This window comes from Prionailurus bengalensis, chromosome B3 (genome assembly GCF_016509475.1).
Source record: "Prionailurus bengalensis isolate Pbe53 chromosome B3, Fcat_Pben_1.1_paternal_pri, whole genome shotgun sequence".
Classification (NCBI taxonomy): Eukaryota; Metazoa; Chordata; class Mammalia; order Carnivora; family Felidae; genus Prionailurus; species Prionailurus bengalensis.
The window spans coordinates 9302433-9327128 of NC_057355.1; the positions used below are offsets into that span (position 1 = coordinate 9302433).

General features: G+C 42.7%; 1 protein-coding gene across 1 annotated transcript in view; it reads right to left on the reverse strand.

Moving 5' to 3' along the window:
• The window catches only part of AGBL1 (AGBL carboxypeptidase 1), a 765585-nt gene that overhangs the window by 556403 nt on the left and 184486 nt on the right, over positions 1–24696 (reverse strand). Inside the window, exons 16-17 of the mRNA XM_043554727.1 lie at positions 18501–18645; positions 5359–5512 (exon numbers count right to left, since the gene is read on the reverse strand). Coding sequence (XP_043410662.1) covers positions 5359–5512; positions 18501–18645 — 299 coding nt within the window. The remainder of the gene's footprint in view (positions 1–5358; positions 5513–18500; positions 18646–24696) is intronic.

Below are 24696 nucleotides of genomic sequence, written 5' to 3' on the forward strand. Positions count from 1 at the left end.
CGGGGTGCCTGGGTGGCTCAGTCGGTTACACGTCTGACTGTTAGTCATGATCTCACAGTTCGTGAGTTCAAGCCCCACCTCGGGCTCTGCGCCTCTCTCTCTGCCCCTCCCCCATTTGTGCACACATTCATTCTCTTTCTCTCTCTCAAAATAAACATTAAAAAAACAAATGACCTTGGGGCGCCTGGGTGGCGCAGTCGGTTAAGCGTCCGACTTCAGCCAGGTCACGATCTCGCGGTCCGTGGGTTCGAGCCCCGCGTCAGGCTCTGGGCTGATGGCTCAGAGCCTGGAGCCTGTTTCCGATTCTGTGTCTCCCTCTCTCTCTGCCCCTCCCCCATTCATGCTCTGTCTCTCTCTGTCCCAAAAATAAATAAACGTTGAAAAAAAAAAAATTAAAAAAAAAAAAAAAACAAATGACCTTCAGTTCAAATCCACAAAGCAAACAACACACACACACACACACACACACACACACACACACATACACACACACACACACACACACACACCATCCCTGATAAGCACATAAACTTAAGAAAATATGAGTTCTCAACTCTCTACTTAGAAGTTGCATATTCCGAGCATCTACTAAAGTACCTATTAACACATAATGTATTAAGGATTTAACCATGCAAAGTATAATCATGCCAGAACACCATTAGCCAATGGAGCCTAGTCCCAGAAAACACTAGAAACGACTTCCTGGATCAACCTTGCCTTCCAAACCTATCCCCAGACCTGCTCAGGTGATGCCTTCTGCTCCAAACTGATGGAGCCCCCACTCCATTCTCCTGGACACTGTCCACTCCTCACTCACACTCTGCTCTCCAAATCCCAAAGGTCTGGGGTTCCTTTGACATCTGGAATCCTTCCAGTCAGGAAGGGCCTGGACCTGCTAATTCCCAGATACCTCATCCACCAGGAGCCTAAAGCTAGAATGAGCTGTATGTCCTTTTGTAATGGCTCCTTTAATCGTCAGTTTCTCATCAAACCTGTCTCCTCCGTAATGATTTCAGGGACAATCTCTCAGAGAACGACCCTGCTCATTGTCCCACTGAAAAGGGCAGACAGTGACTTTGCTCTTGGAGCTCTGCCAGCATTTTGGCTCTGAGGGCTCAGATCTCAAAGTGTAAAATGAGTCTCTCTGGGGACCACTGTCAGCACCCATCCTCAATTCTCCAGACACCCATAAAAGATCCGCCAGGGAAACTGGGCTACCACTAAGCTGAAAATATAGCTATCAAGAAAATAAGGCTAATTATATCCAGGAAAATACCTTTTTATTTATTTCTAAAAATTTTTCTTAATGTTTTTATATATTTTTGAGAGAGAGAGAGAGACAGAACATGAGTGGGGGGAAAGGGCAGAGAGAGAGAGAGAGACAGACAGAATCTGAAGTAGGCTCCAGGCTCTGGGCTGTCAGCACAGAGCCCAACGTGGGACTCGAACTGATGAACGCGAGATCATGACCTGAGCTGAAGTCGGACGCTTAACTGACTGAGCCACCCAGGTGCCCCTATTTTTTTTTAATTTTTTAATGTTTATTTATTTTTGAGAGACAGAGAGAGCACAGCAGGGGAGGGGCAGGGAGAGAGGAAGACAGAATCCAAAGCAGGCTCCAGGCTCCCAGCTGTCAGCACAGAGCCCAACATGGGGCTCAAACCCATAAACCATGAGCTCATCACCTGGGCTGAAGTCGGACACTTAACTGACTGAGCCAACCAGGAGCCCTGGAAAATATCTTTTTTTAAAAAATGCTTTCGAAATATACATCAAATCACATTATCCTTCTAGGAGACTCTCTGGAGCCCAGACCCCTGGAAGGAGTAAAATTAATCAATAAATTGTCCTTGATAATCTCTAGTCCGGGACTTTTGGACCAGGGAACCAGTCTCAAGCAAGGGACCTACCTTCTCCCTGGGCCCCAGAGCCACGCTGTTACGTCTTAGGTTTCTGAAAGAAGACCAAAGTGATAACCCTACACAGAGGAAAGAACATGTTCCAGTGCACAAAATACCTCCTTATGAGGAGTGAGGGTCAGCCACTGCACTAGAAACTGGCCAAATCCCAGCTAGATACTCTGAAACTGGCCTGGCCCCGGGGAGGGAGGAAGAGGGTGAGACCATTCAAATTCACCTGGATGGAGGCCTGCAGGCAGGAGAGCCTTGAGCTCCTTTGCTATTTTCTCATTCTAAAACAATGCATCACATTTTGTGGTTGAAAGGAAGTTAAGTGGTTTTATTACTGATTTACAGACATGGTTAATTGCAATTTAGAGGGTAGGTGGTATTTATATTGTGCTGGATATTTCCTTTCTCAGAAACACAACATGGCATGTATCTGTATATATGTATCGCAACCTGCTGAGAAAATTGCCTCTTCTGCAGCCCAGAATCCGTAGCCCATAGTCTGAGACTATTCCCAGCACTGCAGCCCAGCCACGCAATCTCCACTCTGTACGGGGATCTGAGGAGTCTGAATCTTCTCCCCCCACCCCCACCCTCGCCTTCCTGCCACAGCATCTGAAACATCCACCATGGAAAGGCTTACACTGAGTTGGGAAAGCAAAATGAAATTCACCGTGAGCCAGAAGAGGGTAATACATCTAGTTGTGGTCCACTCAGTGTGACTTGCTTTAACGATTAAGCTGGCTTCTAATAATGTGAGGACACAAGACAGCGAGGAGGGAAAGTTCTGCTTTTGAGTGCAACCTGAATGTAATGCTGAACACCTGCTTGAATGACAGTGTTCGGACATCTGTTGGGTATATGGACTCTGCAATCAGAGTAACAGAATCAGAAACCAGGCACCACCATGGACCAGGGTAGTTAACTCCCCTTAGCCCCATTTACCTCATCTGTAAAATGGATGACTTCAACCACCATCACAAAAGATACCAACCAGCTGCATCGTCCATACAAATAAGACTCCGTACGGGCACCTGGGTGGCTCAGCTGGTTAAACATTCGACTTTGGCTCCGGTCATGATCTCGTGGTTCATGAGTTCAAGCCCCACATCAGGCTCTGTGCTGACAGCTCAGAGCCTGGAGCCTACTTCGGATTCTGTGTCTCCCTCTCTCTCTCTGACCCTCCCCCCCCACCTCTCAAAAATGAATAAACTTCAAAAAAAATTTTTTAAGAAAAATAAAAAGATAAAGACTCTGCACTACCAAAGTAGTTACAACTCATCTTGCATGACTTGGCAATAGAAGATGCTAACATGGTCAGGACACTAGCCTCTGTCACATTTTTGCTGATGACCTCAGATTAGTCCCAGGCCTGGCTCCAGAATTTGTAGGGCCTGCAAAATGAAAATGCAGACCCCCATGTTCAAAACCTTTTTAAGACTTGAAACGAAGTCCATGGCCCTTCTAAGCATGGGCTCTGAGCTACTGTGCAGCCGGCACACCTATGAAGAATAGCTCTCATTAGTCTTTTCTCATCGAGCACAGCCCTGGCTTCCTCAGGGTCCAGCTCGAGGACTGTCACTTGCAAGTCTATCGTGTCAAAAGGAAAGTGAACAGGGGCGCCTGGGTGGCGCAGTCGGTTGAGCGTCCGACTTCAGCCAGGTCATGATCTCACGGTCCGTGAGTTCGAGCCCCGCGTCGGGCTCTGGGCTGATGGCTCAGAGCCTGGAGCCTGTTTCCGATTCTGTGTCTCCCCCTCTCTCTGCCCCTCGCCCGTTCATGCTCTGTCTCTCTCTGTCCCAAAAATAAATAAACATTGAAAAAAAAAATTTTTTTTAAAAAAAAAGGAAAGTGAACAGCATGCTTTCCACCATCACATGGGTCTTCCCCATGCCTGCCTGGGCTACCTCTTGAGATGAACAACAGCTGACATATCAGCACATGTTGAAGAGAGAAAACTGTAATGACACACGAGAGAATGCACTTAGGATCTCTAATCTTACGCCGCAGACAGAAACCAGCCTCCTTTGATTCATATAAAGGTGCCTAAAGGTGCTTTAAGATTTCTTTTTTTTTTTTTAACTGAACTATTTCAGAGTGTCAAATTATTCAGGGACCTTTGCCGTGTCTCCAGTCCTCTCCTTAAAGCAGGAATGATCTTTCTAGTTATGACACCAACCAAAGCACCTGTGTCAGCATATGAAAAACTGAGAGAACAGAGGCAATCCATCCCATAATCGGACATTGGGTCCTGCCCAGCTCCTATTTAGAAACTGACACTTCAGAACACAGGCTCACATAAATCCACTTTCTTACATAAATTATTGTTTGGCCAAGGTTGCACTAGAAAAACTGCCGTCTCTAACTTCCAAGAACGGCTCACATGCGAGCGGAGGACTCCGTGACTGTTACAGAAACTGCTCTTAAATTCATAAAACACGTAAGAGAAGTTTTTGGAAAATCCCTTATTATTCATGAAAGCCTTTTAGGGCTTCATTAATTCAGATGGGATAATCAGTTGTTGATTAGCCAGGTTGTTAAGCATCCATTGTCAGATGTTGATGGTGTGTGAGAAATTACATTTTGCATCCACCAAAGAGTCACCTGAACACAGTTAGCACTTCATCAGGTAAGGTTGCATCTTCTGGGGATAAATTGGCCAGATTTGTACTCCCCAGTCTTTTCTTTCATCTCGCAAGGTTTTCTGTATTGCAAAGCCCTCCTCATTCTGTTTGGTGGTTTATCTTGTCTATCTAAGGTCTAAAATATGTCAACTTTGAAAGCTAATTGGTTACAGGTAAGTCAGATTTGTGGTCAGGGCTCTAATGTTACAGGGGCACTTGTGTGTGTGTGTGTGTGTGTGTCTGTGTGTGTGTGTGTGTGTGTGTGTCTGTGTGTGTGTCTGTGTGTGTCCATGTGTGTGTGCGTGCGTGCACATCTGCATGTGTTGGTTTGGTCTGACGGTTCTTGGCTAGAGCCTCTTCCATATTGTCAGCCCTTCAGATCCAAATGGTGTTCAAGTCCTCAAGAGGATTCTTCAGCAAGGGCTCCATCCACTTCCTTCCTTCCCGGCCCTTGTCTGGCCGTGGGAGCAGTATAAAGGCAGTGAGCATGGGGAGGACAGGCCCTGGATTCAAGGTTGGAAAATGTGACTCCAGTCCTGGTTCTGTTTTAGGAGAGGAAGTGACTGTCACCAGTAAACTGTTCTCAATTCCAGCAAGCCTTCATCTCCCTGACAATTTTCAGTTTACTTTTTTCTCCCTTTAACAACAGAGCAACATTAACATTTATTCTTTGTGCTGTGCCAAGAGTTGGAAATGCATTTCTATAAACATAAACTGGTCCTCAGACCTTATGGAGCTTCTGATCTGAGGGACAGGAAGCTTCCAAGGCTGTGAGGACACCCCATAATCACCAAATCTTCAAAGGAGGTTGTTTGTTTTTTACTCACGGAACTGTTCCAGGTGGTCAGCACTATCGGACTCGGGCATGGCTGTGATGGTCACCAATGGACATGAATTCCCTCCCAGAGTCTGGCAGAGAACATCCTGGCGGAAGTATACTTGCTTGGGGTTCACGCTTTTTTCCAGGATGTCAAGGTGAGTCTGGAGCAGAGACGAGGCAGAAGTGATTGTTATTCATGAAATATTTTTGACAACCACAATAGAAAACAGCAGCAAAGCTTATATTCATGTAACTCCCTATAGGCTGGAAGTACTTTTGTTCAATTAATGTGCCCGATATTGGGCATTAAGTGATTAAAAAGGGGGCTATTCCTACTAGCTAGGAGTTCAGGGAAGCTGAACAGGAAACAGTTTCTCCACATGTCTGCACCAAGGATATCTGTTTCCGAGTGGTACTGAAAGCAAGAGGGCAGGGCAGACAGCAAGCCTCTCATCACTAAGGCATATAAAGAATGTAGCCGCCATGAAAATAGAGCACACCCAGGGCACTATGAGACAGAGAGCTGCAGCGGCACAAGGAACATAAAGAGCATTGTGACCCATCAAAGGACAGTACAAAGCACAATCCAGGGTGGAATTCGAGGTGAAGAGAACAATGACCCAGTAGTGATTAATTTTCCCTACCCTACCTTCCCATTCAAACACTCATTTAAAACACAGAAAGACACAGAAATGGAATAGTCATTGAAACTAAGACTCTTGGTCAACAATCTTTAAGACCTCTGACCATATTTTCGCCAGCTCGAACTGTGGGACTAATCAGAAAGAGGTGAAGAGACTTCCTCCCATCCACACAACGTATCCTGACAACGGCGACATAGTAACCTCAGTAACCAGAGGGAGAAGCTCTCCCCTTCAGCACAGACCATCAGTGTACAAAAATTATCCTTCCAGCTGAAAACCTCAAGTTTTCACCACAATCAAGTTGGCATCAGGGCCAAGGAGAAACTGCCCACTTTGTTCTTTTGAGAAATAACAAAAGAACATGATAATAACATGAAACAAATATGAATCCCTACCTTCCGCAGCAAAAGGGACTTTGCAGATATATTAAGGATTAAGTTCTACTTGAGATACAGATTTTCTACTGCATTATTCAGCTAGGGCCAATCTAATCACAAATACTTAAAAGCAGGGAACTTCTCCCATCTGCAGAAAGCCAGAGACAGCAGCACGAGGACTCAGGCTGTCATTGCTGGCTTTGAAGATGGAGGAAGCGGGTCAAAAGCCAAGGAACATGATGTCCTCAAAGAGCTAGAAAAGGATTCTTCTCCAAGAGCCTCCAGAAGGAACATAACCCCAACACCTTGATTTTGTCCTAGTGAGACCCATGTTGAACTTCTAACCTAAGAGCTATAAAGCAAAATAAAACAAAAGCTTATTATTTGAGCCACCAAGTTTGGGACAATTTCTTAGAGTAGCAACAGAAAATTAACACACAAATAAAGAAAAAGACTTGTCTAAATTAAGTAAAAATTTTAGCATCTGCGTAAAAGTAGACTAAAACCTATTGTACCCCATTGAAATATCTGAGTTGCAAGGAGAAAGAAAAAGTCCAAAGGAAAGAAAAGATTACCAGATGACTCAGTATGACCTTTCCTCTAGCCTCAGGAATAGCTGAAAATGTGACCCTGAGTCATACTTTCTTTACAACTGAAACCCCAAATCATCTACCTCCACATAGCCTACTGACTTTATTATCCCCTGTCTGCCTCAACATAACTTTACTAGTCTAGGAAAGTCTTGCCCAGGAAAATATAAATCACAAATAAATTTATTGTTCATTCCAGGAACATCTCATCAACTCTTCAACAGAAAGCAACAACTGATTCTTTGATTCAAGATGGAGACCCTGTCCTCATGATTCTTGCCTTACAGTGTCCCCCAATCTTAAACCACTGTGTCATGATCTTTACCCAATGCTAATCAAGCCCCCACATTTAAAAAAAAAACTTTATTTGAGAAAGAGTGCATATGCACACACCAAATGGGGGAAGGGCCGAGAGAGAGGGAGAAAGAGAATCCCAAGCAGGCTCCATGCTGTCAGTGAAGAGCCCTAAGCAGGGCTCTAATCTACAAATGTGAGATTATGACCTGAGCCAAAATCAAGAGCCGGCACTCAACCAATTGAGCCACTCAGGTGCCCCTGAATAACCTTCTTTTAATAAGATTTAAAGACTTAATAAACATCTCACCTTTTCCCTACCCCTTTTGAGATATTATCAAGACCTTGTCACATTCTTCCTTGTGAAGTATATTAGTTTTCTCTCGCTGCTATAACAAATTGCCACAAATTTAGTGGGCTAAGGCAACACAAATTTATTGCCTTATAGTTCTGGAGGTCAGAAGTCCAAAATGGACCTTACTGGGCATAAGTCAAGGTGTTGGGAGAATTACACTCCTTCTGGAGGCTCTAGAGGATAATTCATTTCCTTGCCTTTACCAGAATCTAGAGGTCACCTGTGTTCCTTGCCTCATGGTGCCTTCCTCCATCTCCAAAGCCAGGGATCCATAATTCCCACCTCTGCTTTCATGGTCACATCCCCTCCTCTGACCCTGACTTTCTGTCTCATTCCGTCATGTTTAAGGACCCTTGTGATTACACTGGACCCAACCTGATAATCTAGGACAATCTCCCCATCTCAAGACCCTTAACTCAATTACACCTGCAAAATCTCTTGTACTCCATAAAGTAACATCATCACAAGTTTCAGGGATTGAGATGAGAACACCTTTGGCAGTTGGGGTGGGGGGAGCCATTATTCTGCCCAACACACAAAGGGAAGCAATAAACTCAGATTTCTCTTAGAAACATGTTGCTCTGGTGATATTTCTGGGACCAGAATTTGACACAGTATTAAGTAAAAGAATTAGAAGGAGCATGTCCAGCCCAGATTCAAGAGAAGAATTCAACTGAGGCCCATGTACCCAACCAAACCTTTGTACTTCATTCTTGTGATTGTTCATTGAGTAAAGAGTACCAGGTATTTTTGAGATGCCCTGAGCTGTTGACAGGGAGACAGTCACACCCCCAGAGGAGACAAGGTAAGTAACAAAGTGTACATACACAAACACATGTAAACCAAAAGGTCTATGCAGATAGCTAGGTATGAACATGGAAGAAACCCTAGGGTTGATGGTTTTCCTAGGCTATGATCAGCTTCATCTCTCAAGACCACACATGTCCCTAGTTAAGAGTGACTAGGGCAAAAGAAGCCATGCCTGGAGTCTAGAGACCTTCACTGAGCCCTTTCTGTGTATGTTGTGTGGTTGTTTGTGTCCTTCTCAAGGATGAGTCAGCTTGGCTCTGGTAAAGCCTAGTCTTGTGTGTTTGCCAATCTAACTAAAATCAACACCACTGCACCTTATTGAGAAGAATGGGGGGTTGCACCCTACAATAAAGATTATTTTTAAGTAGTAGGCATGTGCATTTGTGTGTGTGTGTGTGTGTGTGTGTGTGTGTGTAGATAAACCTATAAATGTACATAAATGTACATGCAAAAAATTATCCTCAGGTCCTACTTCCTTCTGCAACACTAGATGCCAGAGGAAAAGGATTACTGCTTAGTGTTTGACAGTAGAAAGGATTGTTACCCAGTGAACCTACAACCAGCCAAGTGTTTGCTCACGTGCATATGTGGTACATTCACATGTGCAAAAGCTCGAAAGCACATCACCTTATCTTTCCTGAAAATAATAACTGGAAGACATACCATCCCAAAATCAAACTAAGAAACGATATAATAGGACAGTCCAGTTACACAAGGCTTGAGTCTACACAACAATTGAAATATGGTTACTACGTAATACAAACATAAAAGACAAATATAATAATACAAATATAAAATAATAATACAATTACATGAAGCAAATATAAATATAATACAAATGTAAATATATACAAATATAATAATGCCACCATAAAAATAATTATATAGGGAGAAAATACAGATTATCAAATCTTAATATCATCTGATTCTAAAATGAAATTAAAAAGAGATGTGCAAGGGAAGAATTAAGTAAAACAAAATATGAACTTTTTAAACTTTCATACACAGTGATATTATATAATCTTTAAAAATGGAAAGGTAATATATCGAGATGACTAACAGGGTAGGCTCTTGCGTCAAACTGCCTAGGATCAAATTTGGGCTGTGGGTTCTGGAAAAGTTATGTAAATTCTGTATTAGCCTCTTTGTGACTCAGTTTTCTCATCTTTCAAATGTGTATAAAAATATCCACCTCAACCAGTGGTTGCTACTTAACCATATGCTGTATGTGAAAAGTGCCTGTCATATAGGAAACACTCAATTTTACTTGTTATTTTTGATAGAGAAGTAAAAGTTCAAATATGTTTTTATTATTAATTTATTGGTCTATTTTTTTTAATTTGAGGAAGAGAGCATGTGAGCAGGGGAGGGAGAAAGAGGGAGGGAGGGGGAGAGGGAGAGAGAGAGAGGGAGAGAGAGAGAGAGAGAGAGAGAGAATAGGCTCCATGCTCAACACAGAGCCCAAAGTAAGGCTTGATACCATGACCCTGGGATCATGACCTGAGCCAAATTCAAGAGTCAGACGCTCAACCAACTGAGTCACCCAGACAGCCCCAAATATGTTTAAGAACAAAAAGGGAAACACTAGTTGAATTATAAACACTAAAGAGAAAAAAAAATATGAGAGAAAATATGGTCGGTCCGTGTTGTATAAGAAAGAGACAGTGGGGAGGGAAAAAGAGAGAGAAAAAGAGGAAGGAAGGGCAGAAGGAAGAAAGAAAGGAATGAAAGAAAGAAGGGGAAGGGAAGGAAGGGAGAATGGGAGAGGAAGGGAAGGAGGGAAGGAGGGAGGGAGGGAGGAAAGAAGTAAAAAAGGAAGGGAACAAGGGAGACAGAAAGAAAAGCAAAGAAGCATGGAAAATAGCATAAAATAAAAGTGACAGAAGGAACACCAAAAATTGTTATAAGTAAAGATTAAACATCCTTATTAAGTGACAAAACCTTTCAGATTCATTTTTTTTTTAAATCCCATTGCATACTGTATATAAGAAGTACTTTCAGAGAAAGAAAAAAATACATAATGTGTATGAAAACACTCCTAAATTATCTATTTTGTTTGCTTCCACTAAAATATTTTAGGACAGAAATACTGAAACGTAAAGAATAAGCAAACATAAATTAAAGCAGGCACGGTGATAGTAATATATGACAAAGTCATATTTAAGACCAAGTACATTAAAAGGGATTTAAAAACCTTATTTTGATAAAGGGCAAAATTCACAATGAACATATAAAACTCATAAATCTTTAGAATCAAGTAACATAGACTGAAATATATAATGCAAAAACAGAAGAAGGAGAAAAATAGTACAATGAGTGGGAGAGTCTTTAAGAAAGTGTTGAATAAATCACTTCCACAAAAATAATGATATACAGCATTTGAACAATACTGTTTTTATAGGTAAATGTCAAATTTTGTATTTACAGAGAGCATTATTTTTTTCTTTTTCTCAAACGTCCTCGGAACTGTAACTAAAATTAATCATATACAGGGCCTTTTAAAAATTCCCTAAATTGGGGTGCCTGAGTGGTTCAGCCATTTAAGCATCCAACTCTGGATTTTGGCTCAGGTTATGATATCATGGTTTGTGAGTTCGAGCCCCATGTCAGGCTCTGTGCTGAGAGAGCAGAGCCTGCTTGGGATTCTCTCTCTCCCTCCCTCTCTGCTCCTTCCATGTCTCTCTCTCTCTCTCTCTCAAAATAAATAAATGAACTCTAAAAAAATAATGTAAAAAATAAATACATAAAAATAATTTTTTTAATTAAAAATAAAAATGCCCTACAGTTTCCCCCCAAAAGTAGAAATTGTACCAACTACATTATCTGACAATTCAATGAAATTAGGCATATGTAAAAATGGTTTGAAATACAGCAAAAGTCAAACTGTTAGGGAATAGAACAATATCCTCCTGAAAGAAGGCTCATGGAAGAAATTCATGTATGAAAAGGAAAATCAATATTAAATCAGTGTAATTAAAGTCCTGGTAAGAGAAATGGACATCTGGTCTCCTGGGAAAGATGGCACAGGACAAGAATGGAAATGTCCCTTTCAGAATGTCAGCCATGTCTTGCCATCCCAGTGAAGGGAAATTGTAGAAATTTAGTTAAAAGAATGAATACAGTTGTGAGTTCAGATGATACTCTCTGATCATAAACAAATTCTTCTAATCACTTTCATAAGTTGCTGGGTGAAAGCTGCTCCCAGTATTGGTTATTATTGAAATCTGGACAGAGCAAAACCCATCTCATGATTACTCTCAAGATTCCAGGCCCCCAAACTGGGAAAGCAATATTCTCTTCTGCAGCATCTCCCCAAAATGTGTTCTGCAGGACATTACTAAGTGCTGGGGGGTGGGCAGGGAGGTGGAGGGACGGGACATTCACAGCCAAAGCACCCGGAACATGGTGAGTTAAAGAAAATGATAACATTTTCATGGCTGCAGAACTTTTCAGATTCTTTTTTTTTTTAATTTTTTTTTTTAACGTTTATTTATTTTTGAGACAGAGAGAGACAGAGCATGAACGGGGGAGGGTCAGAGAGAGGGAGACACAGAATCTGAAACAGGCTCCAGGCTCTGAGCTGTCAGCACAGAGCCCGATGCGGGGCTCGAACTCACGGACCGCGAGATCGTGACCTGGCTGAAGTCGGACGCTTAACCGACCAAGCCACCCAGGCGCCCCTCAGATTCTTTAAAACAACAATATCCTGGGGCACCTGGATGGCTCAGTCAGTTAAGCGTCAAACTCTTGGTTTTGGCTCTGTCATAATCTCATGGTTTCGTGAGTTCAAGTCCTACACCAGGTTCTGCACTGGCAGCATGGAGCCTGCTTGGGATTTTCTCTCTGCCTCTCTCTCTGCTCCTCCCCTACTTGCTGTCTCTATCTCTCTCAAAATAAACAAGTAAACTTAAAAAAAATAAAACACCAATATGCACTGTAAACTTAGAAGAAAAAGTAGCGAACAGTGTTTCATGAATTTATGTGACCAATAAATTCTTTTTCTCTAAAGATCACAGGATCCTGGAATGCTATAGAATATGCTTTGGAAAACATGGTCTTTGCTGAACTGCTTCTATGAGGATTTTTTTTTTTTTCGTTTGACATTTCATTATGGCTAAGGGTCCTCATAGGCATGGGGGAGTCTTCTCAACACAGGAACTGACCATTGTTCTGTGATGTCACAAAGTTACAAATAGGCCACAGCTCTTTGGTGTCTGATGCCAAATCTAAAAAAAATAATAATAATAAAATCTAGATTTTATAAATCATGTAACCTGCTTCCCAAAGCAGTTTTGGAGGCAGGTTGGTCTACTACAGAAGTCATCAAACACAATTGAGTGTGAAAGAAAAAAGTGAAAAATAAGGGTACCTGGGTGGCTTAGTTGGTTAAGTGTCCAACTGTTGGTTTAGGCTCAGGTCATAATACCACAGTTCATGAGTTCAAGCCCCATGTCGGTCTCTGCGCTGAGAGTGCAGAGCCTGCTTCAGATCCTCCCTCTCCCTCTGCTCGCTTGCTCTCTCTCTCTCAAGATAAATAAATAAACTTTTTTAAAAAAGTAAAAACTAAAAGCACCATTGTGCCCATGAATACCGCCCTTCAAAACAGCATCACCTTACAGACAGCTGCTACACTAATGGTGAGCACTGCATAATGTACAGAGATCTCCAATCACAATGTTGTATGATGAAGTTAATGTTGTGCGTCAACCAGACTCAAATAACAAAAACAACACTGTGGCCTTAGCATGTCCCCCAGCAACAAATGCAGGAGGAAGCAAAATTTCAAAGTTTTCTTCTCCTATGAATTTTCTGTTAAATGTTTGATTATTCTATTTCTATGATTAATAATATCACCACTCAACAATGCCTACCATCTTTTAGCTTAAGCTCATTTTCTTGTAACTGTAGTTTTTCATGCAACCATCTCCCCGAATCCCCTCATTGAAATCTCTGTCCTGTTCCACCTGTCCCCAAATATGTAACACCTCTACCCTTAGGGCATTATTCTGGCTCCAGTCATACAGAAGACTTCCAGAAGTAAACCACCTATAAACTTCTGTGGGATTTCCTTTTGTAGAAATGGCTCTGTATTGTTCTCCAGAAAATGGTTTTGAGGTGAATGTTCCCATCTCAGATCCAGCAGGGCCATGTGTAATTGGACATGGCTGGGATAAATGATGAGAGAAACAGGGCTTCTGAATGCATGTGCCAACAACCAAGTATAATCACAGCCCCACAGAAGCCACAGGGGTGGGTTTCTTTACAAAAATGGGAATGAGTTCAAGGCAATTACGGGACCCCCTGAGAGGTTGTCTTCTTAGAAGAAAATCCTACCTCTCCATGAAAGACGCCAGGCTGATAAGGTAGGCTGCAGCCTTATGGGCGCCTCTCCACAGGAGTCTTCTGCTCCCCTTCTCCTTTAAACTTCCAGAAAAGACTTCACTTGACCTCAGCAGGTTACCCCGAAATGGCTATTGATAAGGTGAGAAGTACCCGCACTGAAAATCGTTCATTTGTCATTGTTATCCCCTAAACAGCTGTACTCTCTGTGCCCCTAATTCAGAAGAAAGCTCACCCCTAAGGAGATGGCCTATTTTATTTGTATACAGACTAGTTCTCAGTTGTCACTTAAATACACTCATCGGAGACTGGAAGGTCTCTCAGCACAAGAGAAGGAGAGATGACATATATAAGCTAAATAAGATCCAGACAGCCTGCTGCAGGAGGGCTCTAATGGGCTCTGTCCAACTGCCCCAGCCCGCCAGTGCCTCTCTCTCTACATTAAATGGACTTGCTTTAAGAAGGAAGAGAAATGCTTTGTCTCTAGGTGTCTGCTCATAGATTTGCCGATTAGAAAGAAAACATGAATTTCAGATCCTTTTCCCTTTAAAAATAAACGAAGTTATATTACTTATGATTTGGAAAAGAGAGTAAAAAATAATCACTTTCATCAACTACCCTAAGACAACCATAAGTAGCCTTGGCATTTATTTCTTTGGGGTCTTTTATTTGGATTTTTACATAATTTTAATTTGCTTATGTTATGGAATGGGTATCTTCCCATCAGCCCAATGGAGAAAATGATCACGCATCATTATCAAAAAGGGACTAAATGCCCTGATGCTTATCATCTAGTATTGCTTGCTACGCACCCATACTTGGCTAACACCTTCCATGTATCAAGTAACTCAGCCTTCACAATAACCCACGTAGTAACTGCTTTTATATTCTGCACCCTTTTAAAAGACTGTGCAAATATATTCTAATTCTCTCTTTTCTTTCCTTCTCCCACTCTCTTTTTCTTACCCTACACTATACTCTATTTAACCTCCGAGAACAATGGTGGGAGCACCGGCCACCATACACGTGTATGTCTGGTGAAAAACCACGCTCAAACTTTTGGAAATTTAAGCTCTCCCAACATATGGACCCTACTTATGATCACCTTTTTATCTCTTGCCAACTCATACAGTTATAAATTCCCAGTGAGATCCTGCTTCCTTACCCTCTAAAATGTCCATCAGAAACTCTCTTGGGGCCCCATTGTCAGCCAATACTACTGGCTACCTAGGGGCAATACACAACATAATCCAGATACTTTAAAAAGTATTGTGAACACTTGAACCATCATCGCAATTATTGACAGCTTGATATGGATGATTAAAATAGAATTCCATTTGCTTGCTTCATAATTATATCGTTATATTTCTTTCTTTTTGCTTTATTTTAATATTATAATTTGGACAATTATCCAACAGAGTTCCTGGCAAGCATCTGGAAGATATCAATTTGAAAGAACTAAATGCTAATTCTCTTATTATAAGAGAATAATAAAGATTTTTAAATTGCAAAATTGTATTCATGTTGAAAAACATCCAATACACATGTCCTCCACTATAAAAATGTCTGTAATTATTAAACATACTCCATATTATAAGAGATTTACAAATTGTGAATTCCACATAGAAATGTATTTTCCACCCCTCAGCATAACCCCCAAGTAACATGCAGTTAATTCTGCCCTTGGGGTATCATTCACATTTAATTTATCACTGATCTGTTGGAAGAAAAACTATTTCTCCCTAGGATGTGTCCAAAAATAAAAATGACTAGTTTGTACTATGGAATGTACTCATTGTGTCCAGGATGGGAGGAAGTAGATTTTAAGAGAAGTCATAGAGTCAATTATTGTGTTAAACCTAGAGAGAACAAAGACCATGCATTATTGGAAATGTAAAACCCAAAAGTGACTATATGCACTTTTCACTTTCAGATAACAGATGTCTTTCTTACTCTGTTCTACTCATTTAGGAGAAACAATAAAGTCCCTTTTCCTTTGTCTCTTTTTCATTAACTCTCCTCCAAACTTCCCCAGCAGGAAAAGATTCCCAGTCAATAGGCTAAGCAACAAGCCAATAAGCATCAATTCACAAGATCTCTCTTTCCCTCTCATCAAGATCAAGTAACTGGGAGGGGAGGGGGTTCCTCTTTTCTTGTGTTTCTGTCCCCCACTCAAGACAAAATTATCTCCCCACCATTGACTACTGATTCCTAAGCTATTGGTTGATTGTAAACTTCAGACTCTGTGGTCTGACAAGAGCACAAAATGTCAGTGGACCCTAAAGGCATAAGCTGTGACGTACAATAGTTGTAGTAGCTACGCTTTTATAGGTACACACAACCACCATGTTGTGTGGTTGTACAATCTCTGATAGTTGGGTTCATGTCATCAACCCACGGTTTTTAGTTGAAACGCCTAGTGCCATGGATATGGTTTAGCTGGATAGTGTTGTTCCCCAAACACAGTCCCATTCTTATCTCAAGATGCTCTGACAGGTCCTGGTGAGGTGCCAGCTGGTTGATTCAAGACCTGACACTTTTTCAGGCAGGGCTTGACTGCATTTGGCATCTTACTTTAAGTTACACACTTCAAAACAACATACAGGCACCTCACAAGAACCCATCAGAGCATCCTGGGATAAGAATAAGACTCTGTTTGGGGCAAATGCATGGTTCAGTTGGTTAAGTGTCCAACTCTCAATTTCAGCATATGTCACGATCGCACGGTTTGTGAGTTCAAGCTCTGCACTGGGCTCTGCATTAATAGTGAGAAGCCTACTTGGATTTTCTCTCTCTTTGCCCCTCTCCTGCTCTCATTTTGAATACATACATACATACATACATACATACATACATACTTCAGGGAGAAAAAAAAAAGAATGGGACTGTGTTTGGGGAACAACACTATCCTGCCGTACCACATCCATGGTATTTGGTATTGCAGATAAAAACCATGGGTTCGTGACTTGAACTCAACCATCGTACATTATACAATCATACAACTTGATATTATGTGTGCCTGTAAAAGTGGACTGTGGTTGTACATCATAGCAGGGAAGGACACTGATCTGATCCCAGAATAGTTCTTCTGAGTTTCTCCTACACCTCTTCTATAGTCAAGTAGAAGGGCACAGGAATAGCCTTCAAAGGCTGGTGCTCTGTTCCCTGCTTGGCCACTAGCTAGATGTGCGGTGTCTAGGCCTCCATGTTTGCATCTGCAAATGATAAGGGTGTATTAGACAATTTCCCAAACCCCTTCAAGCTCTCAAGTCTTATACTGACTGCCACCGAGAATCACATCAGAGTCTAAGATATTCCAACAAGTTTAAAGAATAGTGTCCGGGACCCATGGATTGTTCCCCCAATAGGAAAGGCAAACACACATGCAAAGAGGAATCCCCTTCCTCAGTTGACTGTTCGCATGCAGAGCTTGTCAAGCAAGACAATAAATGCAACTGTTGAAGGGGCTCACGAATCTTGCCTGCTCTAGGTCCCCAGAGGCAAAAAGCATGTTTTATAATAAACATAGCTTGTTACAGCATAGCTCGTGACGCACATTTCTTGGATTAACTTCTTGAGATCTCTAAGTGCGATACACAAATAATACTAGTTGTGTATCTTTTGCAATCTGGAAAACAGTAAAAATCTCTCTTTAGGCAAGACAACATATGGGGAGAAGGGCAGATACACTTTCCCGAAGCAGTTAGCCAAGTGGTTTAAGATATGCCTTCTCGATGGAGGAAAACTTTCATTTATACCTGAACATTTCTTTTGAAGGCAAGGATGTTCTTGGTTATTACCATTTCCAACTCCTTATCACAGCCTTATGATGAAAATGCTCATCCTTCAGGCTAAGTAGTAGATACACTTACACATAAAACACATATTATTATAAATCTGCTAATAACATTTTGCGTTAACACAGAGGATGAGAGTGCTTTATAGAAGATACTTTTAGCTCGTTAATCCTCAGGGGAGCCATGAAATTGCTGGGGGGAAAGGGACAGTTTGCCAACTTTTCCAAATGACATAAAAATGCATGGTTTCAGTAGTTTGCTCAAATTTGTCTACGGAAATTTTGTCAGAGCCTGACAGAATGCAGGGATGCTAACCTCAGGTTTGGACTGACGGACACCACAGTCCTCTCATAAACAGATTAAGGCCCGTGTCTACAGTGATTCGGCATTCATTTCATCCACCCCTCTTGTACACCCTGGATCCTTCCAGCGCCTCCCGCCATGGGAGCCACTGACGAGAAAAGCCTAAGTTGCTGTTTGCTTGTGGGCGCAAGGAATGAAGCTAGGAGCTTCATCTTTACCCTTTCATCTTCTGCTTCCTTCCTCTCCATTGGGGGATGTCCTTCAAATCTGCCTCTCGGCTGACCTTATGGTTTTTACTCCCATTTCAACCTGATAATCTCACTCCAGTCTCATGACTGCATCCTTCTTAAAGACAGAGTCCCCTGTGAAATGGCCATGCCTCCTGCCCATGCCATGCCCACGAGGAGCACTGTGTGCTACTTGGGGCTTCAGAACATCACTGGTCATGCCCCCAGCCTCCTGCTCTGCCCAGGGAAGAAGATGCCACAGATATCAAGCCACCAAGTTAGGGACAGCAAAGCCTGGCTCCCCTAGGAAGGTAACAGCTTCCCAGGATGTCAGTGTCTCCTGAATGTTTCCAGGGAAACCTCAAAGAGCCTCTTCAGCCCGGCTGGGGTGCTACTGTCAAGAGGAAGTTACCATGAGGGCAGTATAGGTGTAGGGATAGTGGTAGGCCAGGTAGCAGGCGTCCTCATTGTGGGGGAAGTTGACCACAAAGGTGAGGGTATAAAAATGCTTCTGAGATGCTCCCCCTGTGACAGCAGTGCTCTGGCGATAATGATTTCTAAAAGAGAAAGGAGAAGAGAGAAGATGAGGGAGAGGTTCCAGATGCTATAAACTTCTCATGTTATATACTGGCAAAATGTTCTTCACTTGAACCACTACGTGGGTGAAATTTAAAAAGCAGAGAAACTGCCGGGTCATGAGCCAAATCAGAGCGTCTAGGCAGGTCCATCTGTCTCCTGATTGTGACATACATGCCATGAGCCTTTCCTTGCTGTGTCTGAAAATGAAGCCTATAGAGTCACTGAGCTAGAAAATAGATATGTGAATAATTCTGAGTATCCTAAGGTGCTATGGCAGACATACACACTATTGCTCCAATGTGGGTTCCCCAGGCCCTTGCCTCTCCCCAGATCCCATAGAGCACAGCCTGTCTTTCCCTTCTGCCCACCAAGTGAGTTTATTAGTAACCACTGCTACATATTGAGTTCCAACTCGACACTTAACACATATCACCTCATGTTATCCTTGCAACAACCCATTCTGTGGGTGAATAAACAAAAGCTTAGAAAAATTAATTTGTCAAAGGTTGCAAGGATAGCAAGTGGCCAATATGGGACTTGAACCCAGATCTGTCTGTCTGCAAAGCTTTGGTTCTTTCCACTATACAATACTTGCCTCCCAAAGGAATACATTTGTCACCCCAAATGTGGTTTGGCTTCTTATAGCTTCAGAGTACACATTTTCCTTTGTCAAAGATGAAGAACCAATTTTGATACTTCAGAGAACAGTATCAAAGTAAATTGCACCCAGCAGTACATTCCGAGCAATATTTTCCCCACATGCCGCCAGTTATGCCCGCGCCTTGCCTGTTGATGCTGAGACAGCTGTGCAGGCTTTCCTGAGAAATGTTATCATCAAGACCGCATTAAGATGCAAAATACACCCGGACACCAAAAGATGTAATCCCACCTTTGAACATTTACAATGTTGGCTTACTTGTCCGTTGGGCTTTTGGGTTTTATTGGGGGGAAATATGGGGAGAGGGAAGAAATAGCAGGTAATGAATCTCTGTTCTTGCAAAATGTAAAAATCACAGATTATTCTTTCTGGCTTTTTGCTACCTACATGCCACCCTCCACCAAAAAAAAAAAAAAAAAAAAAAAAACCAAGCAAACACTAAAGAAAGAAACAAAAAACCCACTGTCTCATTTCTTGTGGTTTTGTGGTTTTTCAATATTTCTAAAACTAGGAATGGTAGTCCCACAAACTATGCCCTGCACATTCCTCTTTCCTCAGCCTCTGCCTGCACAGCTCCCTGGAGCCCTCGTCATTCTAGGGACAGAAGATACCCCCTACAGTATAAGCCCCAAGTCATTCTCCCTGTAGCTCTTTAGCATGACATTAATAGAACCCCCCCTCCTTTGTGACTACAGCCTTAGAAACTTCCACAAGGCATCTTCACCCATGATGCCATCTGGGTCTTTATACCTAATTGGGTCTACTTTCTCCATAGTTCCCCAAAGTTCTGTACTTTCTCCAGGGTCAAGGCTCTGGCTATTAGAAAGTATGTGAAGAAGCAGATGAAGGCTCAGAAAGCACACAAGCCACATATGCTCTACCTTTGATGCTCTTTCTGATTTCACTCATAAAAGGCTCCATTGCAAATGCTCATTGGGTCTACACCTAGCTGAACAACGGGTACTGATCAGTTACACTTCTCCACAACAGAAGAACCAAGTGAAATGAAATGAACCAGTCAAAATGATCAAAATGTTGACAACCAATCAAAATGTGGATGAATGTTTCACCTGATAGAATACACATATGTGAGCACACACCTGTGCTCACATATGCATATTCGTGAAGGCAAAGTCAGGTGGAAGCAAACACCTAGTGCCTTCCCAATACCAAGATTTTTGCCTGCTAACACTAGAAACAGAACCTGCATCTTTCCTTGGGTATAATTGATTTCCCTGAGGGCCAACGGGGGTGGTCTCCTTGGACATGAACCTTGCTTCTTTGTACACTTCCCACTATGCTATTAAATACACTGAAGTCACATGACATGCGCACACATGCACACGCGCGCGCACACACACACACACACACACACACACACCTGCTGTAGCTTGGTGGGCAAGATTCTCATGGGCAAGACTAAATGCTCCCCATCAGTGAGCCGGCCCTCCCCATAATGGTTGCAGACTGCTGGGATTTAAGAAAAAATGGGCATTACCCCACTTACAATGAGTTTCTGTTAAAGGAGATTCCATTACAACCCTGGTTTGGGGGTCTAAACCCTAGCTGAACCTAAAGCAAATGTCATCTCCCCACTGGAGTCTCCTGGTGGCCATGCTGCACCAGGAGATGACTCTACCAATAGCAAAAACTTTCCTCTTCAGGGACCTCCACACGTTCCCAAGATCACCATCTTCATAGTGACATGTTCAATAAATGTCTAAAGTGAAACACTTGGCTTGCAACAATTCAATCTGTCCATGATAAAGTTAGATTCTAAGCACAAGTCATTTTTGTTTCCCCAGTTATGATGAGAATATGCTGGGGGATATTTGCAAGGTAGTAACATTCATCCTTTATATTTTAAGTGTTTCCCAAGCTCTTCCTTTGTACGGAAGACCCTTTCCCTCTTCCTCATTCAGACTACGTCTTCCTTCAAGACTCAACCCAAGAGTTTCCTCTTCCAAGAAGTCTTTCCTGATTATCTTCCCTTTTACACACTTCTTGCCACACTCCGTCTCTCCCTCACTGCTAACACTTTATGACAGGGATTATTCTTATCCATTTGTGTATCTTCATGTTTGGCATACCACCTGGACATAGCAGCTGTTCAGTTGAGTCTGTAGAATAAATGGACCTATAAGACTCCAGGAGTAGTAATTAGAATGCCTAATATATTTCACCTCTAATCCTACTGGTATCTTTTTAAGGTAAGTGTTGCTATCCACACTCTACAGATGGGCAAATTGAGGATCACAGAAGGTAAGCGTCTTGAGCAACTCCACACAGAAAGCTTAGTAAGCAAGACTCAACCCCATAAGTGGGCTTACTCCAAAACCAAGATTTCTTTTATTGTATCACCTGTCTCTTGGGAATGGATAAGAAGACAAGAAGTCTTTTGGCCCAATTTAGCAAGGAAGAATGTGAAGTTTGGTCTTTATAAATTAGTGCTGCTTATAAACAAAGTCTAATGTAAGAGAAGGAATGTAAACTAAAGCAGATGACAGCTCATGAAAATGAAACCGATCACTGACTCTTTAAGTCACTGGTGCTGCTAAGAAGTTTCTACTAGTTATGAGCAACTGCTGACATTCACTGAACATCTACTATGTACCGAACACTGTTCTCAGCTTTCTACACACTTTTTTCCTCATTTCATGTACTCCTCGGAGCAGCTCCGTGGGGGAGATGCCATTATTGTCTCCATTTTATAGATGGGGAATCTGAGATTGAGGTTGGAAAAACCTGCCCCAGGTCATACCACTCACAAGTGGTAGAAATTTGATTCCAAGAACTTTCTCTTCTTGATCTGCTCTTCGAGATGGAGAAGAAGCCTGGTGAAAATCAAGTGCATTCTCAGATTTGCTGGATCCTCAATAGGTCCTGTTGGGTCAAAGATGACCCAGGATTGGATCGAGCCAGTTATCCCACAGTTAAAACGCTTTGCTTTTCCAGCCCCTGAACCATTTGTCTTAGGAAGAATCCGCACTTTTATAATCATAAAACCTTCAATGAAGCAAGAAGCAAAGTACACAAATGCATACTTGCGAACTCAATCTATTTCCATTTGTACTTAAAAATATGCCGGGAAGTCATTTTTTTTTCCTGTGGATGCATGAAATGAGCAAATGCCAAGATACAGAGGGAAGTAGATAATCTTATAATGGCGCTGGCTCTGTTTAACATGGGTGCATCATTTCAGTTAACAGGGTCTAATAAGGCAGAGTGGCCATGCCAGCAGCTTCCCCGTGTCCGCAGCGTTACTAATATTCCCTCAAATGCCAAGTCTCCTTCCTGAGATCCCTCGGAAGGATGCACAATGGCAGAGTCCCTGTATGACATTCATCTTCATGAGTGAGCTGTTCCATCTCCTCTCAAGAGCGGAGATAAATGTCAGAAGAGATCAGCTGTTGTGTATTACACGGCCACTCATAGCACACCGCTTCCCTCCCTCTGCCCTTCGGCACCAAAATTGCTTTAGACCTGAGCTGGGAAAGAATTCGAAAAGGTGTGAGGCTGTGTACGTTAGAGGGAGAAGCAGGCTGCAGGGAAGTAAATAACGCAGAAACGGAAACCGTCCTTGCTTACTTTTATGGAAGGCGTGGAAAAAGGAGGCTGCCCTTTTATACCCTGCCCCGCCCCTTACCAAGAATCCCTTTTATTTTCTGGCCTACTGGTCTGCAAGGTGGGTGGGAGAAGGGGATGAGATAGAGGAGGAGAGGGTATTCTGCGGTGGGGAGCAAATTAGTCAACTGTGCATAGGAGAAAATATTAGAATTTTTCCTTCAGTGTATTATGATCCAGATACTAAGAAAGAAACTCAGTCGTCTGAGGTTCAATACAGTGACAGACACTACTGTCCTTATGGCATCCAAGTCAACTTTATGGGATGAATAGTTATAAAGCCAATTTCAGTAGAGCAATCTTATCCATTCTTGTTTTCCAGGGCTGGAATATGAACACATTATATCTTACACCTACAGTTTCATGTGTCAGGATGGCTGTATGGGAAGAGTTCCACACTTCCCTCATTCTTTGACTTTTAATTTCTGGCAACGTAGTGAAGTTTGCAAAAGCCTACCTTAGATTTATAGATTATATTACCTAAATTAAACTAAACCTCACAATACAGACTATCAGGGTTTTTTTAATTCTGCTTAGAAGCCACAGATTGATAGCAATATTAAATTTTAAGCACCAAGGGCCCAAAATACGAGAGAATGGACATGGCCAGTACCTCGTACTTTCCACACTAGCTCTTTCTCAAAGATTCTTATTTGTATAAAAACAAGCTAAAGACATCTGGGGAATTAATCAAAATCTTTTTAAAATCACGCCAAGGGCTACTGATAATAGTATTTTTCATGGTTAACCCTAAGGGTATAATATATTCCGAGTTATCAATAGCATAAAGATACAAAAACTAGGGAGGAGCCAAGATGGCGGAACAGCATGGAAGTTGTTTGTGTGTCTCGCGTCCATGAAATACGGCCAGACCAACACTGAACCATCCTACACACCTAGAAAACGGATTGGAGGATTAACACAACAATCTGCACAACCAGAAGCACAGAATTCAGCAGGTATGTGGCATGGAGAGGTGAGTTTGGGGAGCAAGAAGCCGTGAAGGGTAGGGAACCGCTTTTTCAGGGGAGAGAGGATGGAGACTGGGGGGTGGGGGAGAATATGGGAAAAGCATCCCTCCACAAAAGCAGCTGGAGAGAAGGTGGAAAATTGGAAACAGCCGCAGGGACTAAACTAAAAAGGGAGAAAGAAGAAAGAAGAAATGAGAGGGTTTTAATTCCATTAAGACTGTAAACAAGGGGAGCGCAAAGGCTGCAACTCCGCAGCTCGATACCTGGCGGTGCTCTGGCGGGAAGGGCGAATCCCCAGGAACAGAGTGGGGTCCGGGAGGGTCTCGGGCCACACGGGGAAAAGCGGTTCCACTGCTGGAAGGACACTCAGTAGAGACTGTTGAAGCCACCCGGTCCCAGCAGACCCCAGAAAACGGCCACATTCGCTTCTGCTGGAACAAGGTCATTAAGGGGAGAGCCTGGTGCCAGGCGTGTGTTGTGATTTTCCATAACCCCTGAGACGGTGCTGCTACACTATCTTGCGAACTTTTTCTGGGGCAGCTGGCACCTGGCCGCAGTCTCGGGGCACCGGCAGCAGCAGGGTCCGGCAGGCGTTCCTGGGTGCAGCTGACATTCGGCCATTGCTCGGTGAGACCCTCCCGCAGAGGGGCGGACCGGGTCAAAGCCGCAGTCCTTCGGAAGTAAGGGGCCGGGGAAAACAGCCGCGTCTGAGACAAAACTCAGGAGAGAGGTACGGCCTGGGGCCTGGTCACGGAGAGGGAAAAAGCGGGGAGTGG